This window comes from Belonocnema kinseyi, chromosome 7 (assembly GCF_010883055.1).
Source record: "Belonocnema kinseyi isolate 2016_QV_RU_SX_M_011 chromosome 7, B_treatae_v1, whole genome shotgun sequence".
Taxonomy (NCBI): Eukaryota; Metazoa; Arthropoda; class Insecta; order Hymenoptera; family Cynipidae; genus Belonocnema; species Belonocnema kinseyi.
The window spans coordinates 110,152,046-110,158,243 of record NC_046663.1 but is presented as its reverse complement, the minus strand read 5'-3'; the positions used below and the strand labels follow the sequence as shown (position 1 = coordinate 110,158,243).

General features: G+C 29.9%; 1 protein-coding gene across 1 annotated transcript in view; it reads right to left on the bottom strand.

Annotated features, from left to right (window-relative positions):
* Positions 1–2,858: 2,858 nt before the first annotated feature.
* Positions 2,859–6,198, bottom strand: part of LOC117176990 (aldo-keto reductase AKR2E4-like) — a 16,687-nt gene continuing 13,347 nt past the window's right edge. Inside the window, exons 3-7 of the mRNA XM_033367431.1 lie at positions 5,096–5,263; positions 4,889–5,005; positions 3,383–3,748; positions 3,109–3,257; positions 2,859–3,040 (exon numbers count right to left, since the gene is read on the bottom strand). Of these exons, the coding sequence (XP_033223322.1) occupies positions 2,998–3,040; positions 3,109–3,257; positions 3,383–3,748; positions 4,889–5,005; positions 5,096–5,263 (843 nt within the window). The 3' untranslated portion in view covers positions 2,859–2,997. The remainder of the gene's footprint in view (positions 3,041–3,108; positions 3,258–3,382; positions 3,749–4,888; positions 5,006–5,095; positions 5,264–6,198) is intronic.

The window sequence follows — 6,198 nt, the reverse complement described above, 5'->3', positions numbered from 1 at the left end:
AACCATAGTTTGTTGGATCATGACAGAATACTATACTTTAGTTACGAAAGGGTAAGGTAAATAAAATTATATTTATGTATTAGTTGTTCAAATATCAGATTTTGATTTGAATTGTGGTGTGGTACTTTTTATCTTTCAATATCCAATTTTATCTAATTCGTTTTACACCTCCTCTGATTGTACCTGACGTTTTAAACGTTCAAAAATGAGCGAAATATTTTTTTTAAATATTGTTCGAACTACAAAGTATGTTAATTTTATGTGAAAATATAAATAAAAAGTGTTTACTTGTCGATCTGAAATCATTTTATTTAAAATTGAATAAAATTAATAATTTATAGTTAAACTTAAGATAGTTAAGACATTTTTATATGGATTTTAAAAGATCGATTCTTTCACGGTCGATTCTTTGAAGATCGATTCTTTTGATTCGATTTTTTTCCTGAATCGATCTTTATAAATTCGATCCTGGATCGATTCAAGAATCGATCTTTTCGAGAGAATCGCCCATCCCTATCCGCTAGGAATTTCAGGTTTTGGCCGCCGCGGGTGCTGCCTGTCATATCCGGTTAATATCAAGGTCATGTCCGTAGTCCGTACCCAATAGGTATCATAAAATTTCTTGCCACTCAGAATCTCATATGGCGAACTCGAAGCACACACACGCGTCAAATTCGCACAGAGCAGCTGGGGTACCTGGGTAGGATCCTATGTCAGCCATTTCAAGAGGACCAGGAACCTGCGTAAGATGTTTGTCTCTTTTCCTTGAAGAAGTCATACGTCAGAACCCACATAGTAATCTCATAGGATCGCGTACAGGTTCTCGCGAAGCACCTATGTAGGATTCTATATAGGAATTTTCAACAGGGTTATAGGGGCGATATTTTTAAATTAACAGTTCATGCGTATTTTGCAGCTCATTGTAAAGAGAAGAGTTGAGTTTCAATATGTCCAGCTGTTAGTGAGTCTCTTTCTGTTCTGGCTGCTCTGTGACAAAAATTCCCTTAAAAATATATTGCTGAGCATTTCTATAAAAAGAATTTTAAAATCGGTAGATATATACGACCTAAGGGCGATTATGAACAGTAAATACATATTCTAGAGTCTAGACCACTTTGGTCGGTACGAGGGCGCCGCACAGTGGAAAAAAGTACATTTTTTGTTTCAAAATACGATTCCGACTGAACCTGTGGACATTTGAATGTCTTTTTTTAAAGCTGATAAAATTGCAAAGAAAGTTGTCGAGCCTGATTTTTAATTTAGTTTTTCAAGTTTTTTATAAATTAATAAATATGAAGAAAAAAATAGCTTTTTTTATTTGAAGTTCCCGGTGCTCGTCAATAATAGAAAAATTGTTGTAATCGCCGACATTTCATAGATTTAGATTATATAAAGATATTCCATCATGATAAAATAAACAAACAAAAATTTTATAAACAAATTATCAGATGAAAAATCTGTTTTTTATCATTTTCAATAATTTAACGTTTTTTAAGTTCTGTTACAAGAAATTTGAATGGAAACAATATTTTAATGAAAAACATGTCCCTTAAGACTCTTCTTTTTACTATTATCAACAAATTGAATAACCAAATGCATTATTCAGGCATTTGTCGTCAGAAAAATTCGTTTTTTTCTATCAATTTTTTTTTAAATGAGGAAATTCATAATAATTTCAGAAAAATTCATAATTTGTTGATAAATTTTATGGTTTTGTAAACAAATTAAATAATCAAATGGATTATTTATGCATTTGTCGACGGAAAAACTCGTTTTTTCAATATCAGTTCTTTTAATTGGGAACTTTACGATAATTCCTTGTATTCAAATTTGAAACCCTTTTGTGTTGGCCAACTGTAAATACTGAATGAAAAAAATAACTTTTTTTCTGAAATTAAAAGGACTGAGTTTGAAAAAAACGAGTTTTTACGTCGGCAAATGTCCAAATAATGTATTTTTAAATTAAATTTGTTTGAGAAATTCATAAAATTCATCAACCAATTATGAATTTTCTGCAATTAGCATGAGGTTTCTAGTTTTAAAAAATTGACATAGAAAAAAACGAATTTTTCTGACGACAAATATCTGAATGATGCATTTGTTTATTAAATTTGTTTATAATATTAAGAAGAATAGTCTTGATAGAAAATTTTGCATATATTAAAATATTGTTTCCATTCAAATTTCTTGCGTTATATCTTTAAAAAACGTAAAATTATTGAAAATTATAGAGAACACATTTTCAACAAATAATTTGTATATACAAATTTTTTTGTTTATTGTATCATAATGGTATATGTTGATATAATGTAAATCTAGGAAACGTCGGCGATTACCACAATTTTCCTATTATTGATGAGCACCGGGAACGTCAAATAGAAAAAATTGTAATTTTTGTCGTCATATTTATTTATAATAAATATATATAAAGAAACGATTCCTGGCGGTGGTAGCTTGCAATAATTTTTATGTTGAAAATATCAGCAAAAAAATTATTTTTACAGCATAATTGGCATCAGTAGAGATTTTTCTATTTTGAGACAAAAAAGCGAGATCATTTCCTCGAGCCGAAGTAGAGTTTTCGCGAATTTAGTTTTAAAGGTGATTGATTATTGGTACAATGAAAGTTTCCGGGTTTTAATTGTTAGTAAAAAAAACTATAAATTTGATAACAAAATTTCTGAATGAAAGTTGTGCGGCTCGTCGTCCCGCGCATTGCCATATTTTTAGCGCATTGAATTTCCCAAATTGGTCATTTTCGGACATTTTTCCATGTTTCGGCAACGCACGGGGTACTGGGAGAGTGAGTCCGAGCTCTAAGGACGTTATGGAATCCACATACTTCATTATTTATCTCTGTTTTATTAAAATATGTAATACATTCCTTTCTTTTTCTTAAATTGAACCGTACTTAAAATTATATATAAAAAATATTATTAAGTGAAAATAATAAATCGATTTCAGAACATATATCTAGGTATACTTCATTGTATCTCTTCAAAACTCTGCATCAAATGGGTAGTATTTGAATCCTTTGTATCTACGAGAAAATTACTAAAATTAAAAACATTGAAATTTATTAGGCAATATTAATTAATTATTGCTTACTGAAATGCAGGGCATGTTCGTTTCCCAGAATCGAGTTTATCAATTTCTTCAACTTCCTCCAGCGTTAATTTGAAATCAAATACGTCAAAGTTGGCCTTGATATTACTTTCAGAACTAGATTTTGGAATCGGAATGGTTCCAATATCAATCTGAAAAAAAATGTATTTTGTAATTAGTAAATAAATACATCAATTTTATTGGACGATAATGATAATAAAGAAGGATAGAATTTCAAATTAGGAAAAGCAAAGTATAAAATTTAAACGTATCTAACCAGATATCTCAGGGCGACTTGGTATTTCGATTTATTATACTTTTTCGAAATCTGCTCAATAATTGGAGAATCGAGTGCCACTTTTTCAGTCGATTTGAATCCAGCATTTGATCCCGGAGTGTTGGGAGCTCCAAATGGGCTGTAAGCGGTAATTGCAATTCCTCTCTCTTTACAAAAGTCTCTCAATTTTTTCTGATTCAAATTCACGTGGCATTCAACCTGGTTCATTACTGGCTTAATTTTCGCAACTTTTAAAATTCTGTTGACTTGTTCGGAATTAAAATTACTCAAACCGATGCTCTTCGTCAAATTTAATTCGACGCATTTTTCCATTCCGCGCCAGGTTTCGACGTAATCAACATCATCCTCAAAAATACAAAATGATTGATAAAAGGAATCACACAGCAAAAGAAGCTCAAAAAGAGGAAATAAGGTCATTTTTCAAGAAAAGGGGAAAAGATTTAATATTTATTTTTACATTTAGAAAAGAAGAGACAATCCTTTATGAGGTATGTTATACTTTTGAACCAAATGAAATGGTTTTCATTTATTTCTACCATTAAAGAATTTTTTTAATTGCATGTGCTTAGTTCATTCGAAATTTATTCGCGGTAATATAAGAAGTTCGACAGAAAATTATATGTTAAATAAACATTTTTGACATGATTTCAATTTTTATCATAATTTAGAATATTTTCGCTTTTAAAAAATCAATCATTAATAATTAAATCGTGATATTATAAGTATAATTAAATCATTATTTCCGTAAATTTTGAAACTACACTTTAAAAATATCTAAGAATATAGGAAAAATTAGTATTCTTACTATTTAATTGATTTTTACTTTAACGTTTAAAAACATCTTCTCATTTTTTGTATGATGACATTTTACACAAAACATTGCGTATGAAACATTTGTAGAAAAAATTAATTATTTCTGTGAAAAGTGGAAAATGACTGGGACTTGAACAGGTCCATTTTTTGGTAATCACTCTTAAACTCCAATTTAAAATAGTTAAAGTTTGAGCACTTGAATTAAATTATTTCAAAAAAATTATATTGTAAAGAGATTCAGAGAACAAAATATTTGAGATTGAAAGATTTATTTAAAGCCTAAAAAGTTTGGGTTGAAATCTGTAAAATAAACATTGTAAATTTGTTATGTTAAGGCTTTAAAAGAAAATGTGATACAGGTCAACACTCCTCTACAGATTTAAAATTCAAGTGGCTGGAGTTTAAACATTTCACTTTAAATTGTTCAAGTCAGAACATGCAACTTCGCAGCTGATCAAATTTGAATATTCCATTTTTTAATTATTTAACTTGTTTATGTATATTCTAGTTTTGAATACAATAATTTTGTCGGTGCAAAACGAATAATGGGTTTCTGGGAAATAGGGGAAAGAATAACTTCAAAAGTAATTATTTAAAGTGAAAAATATATAAGATAGCAGTTAAGAAAATATAAAAAAAATACAATTTAAAATATTTTTATTTAAAGCTTACCGAATCACAGACGGGCCAGTGTATTAAGTACAAATCAACATAATCCAGTCCGAAATTTTTCAAGGATTTCTTGCAAGCCTTAACTACTTGTTCCTCTTTGTGGTCGTCATTCCAAACCTATAAATCAATGAAAACAAAATGGATTTTAAATAAATTTATTAAGGGATTCTTTCAAATTGAAATTAATTTTTTCATTTTGGTCTTTACTTTCGTAGTAATAAAAAGATTTTCTCTTTTGACGACTCCATCAGAGATTTTTTCACGAAGTACTTTTCCAATCTCTTTTTCGTTTCCATAAATAGCAGCGCAATCAAAGTGTCGATAACCAGCGTCGATTGCAAACCTTACTGCTTTTTCTACTTCTTTTGGACTATCCTGTAGAAAGTGAATTTGTCTGATTAGAATTTTATTATATTTGAATATAATTTTTGACAACTATTTAAAAAAATATGCCCGGCGCACGGGCACAGTCTTATTGCGCGGCGCTTCGCGCCGAGTTTGGGCGCGCGGTTACGTTGTCGCGCTTCGCGCTCGTTTCCGTACGTTTACTGCGTATACTTAAACTACATTTTTTCAAATATCGTAAATACTATCACTGGAAATCCAAATTGCCGCCGATTTGTTTTTTAGACTTTTAGTCGTTATAATTTTCTTAACTAACTTATATGCCGTAAAAGACTATATTAACTAAAATATCAAAAGGAATCTAGTAGACCTACGCATGATTTCTTTTAATCTTTCAACATATTTATAAATTTAAAAAGTCATGTAAAATATGGCAGCTTTACAACCAAAAATTCAGTCTCATTCAATAAGAAGGAAACCGATTCAATGTGACCTTGCTTGAAATGGTCATTGCAGTACAAGTCAGATTCGATGCTGCTTGAGAAAATGACCGATTCATATAGTCTCAAACCGATTCTGTTTTAACTTTCTGAATCTGCAAATGACAGATACGCAATTCACAAAGTCGTCTTTTCAATGGATTCTTTTTTCCTAGGAAGATAATTTGTAAATCTTGTTGAAATCTACTAAAAACAACGCTTTAAACTTATGAATCTCTTAAAAACCAAAATTGTATATTTTTGAAAATGGGAATGTAAAAATGATAGATTTAAGTAAGTATTTATTTACTAATTACAAAATACAATTTTTTTCAGATTTTGTAATTAGTAAATAAATACATCAATTTATATATATATATTCGGTATATTCGGTTCGGTTTTGATTCCTCTAGAATCAAACCGAAGGGCCTATGACAAAACCACCGAACGCGTCCTCGGGTTGCGGATAGAGGGTCCCTGTACCAA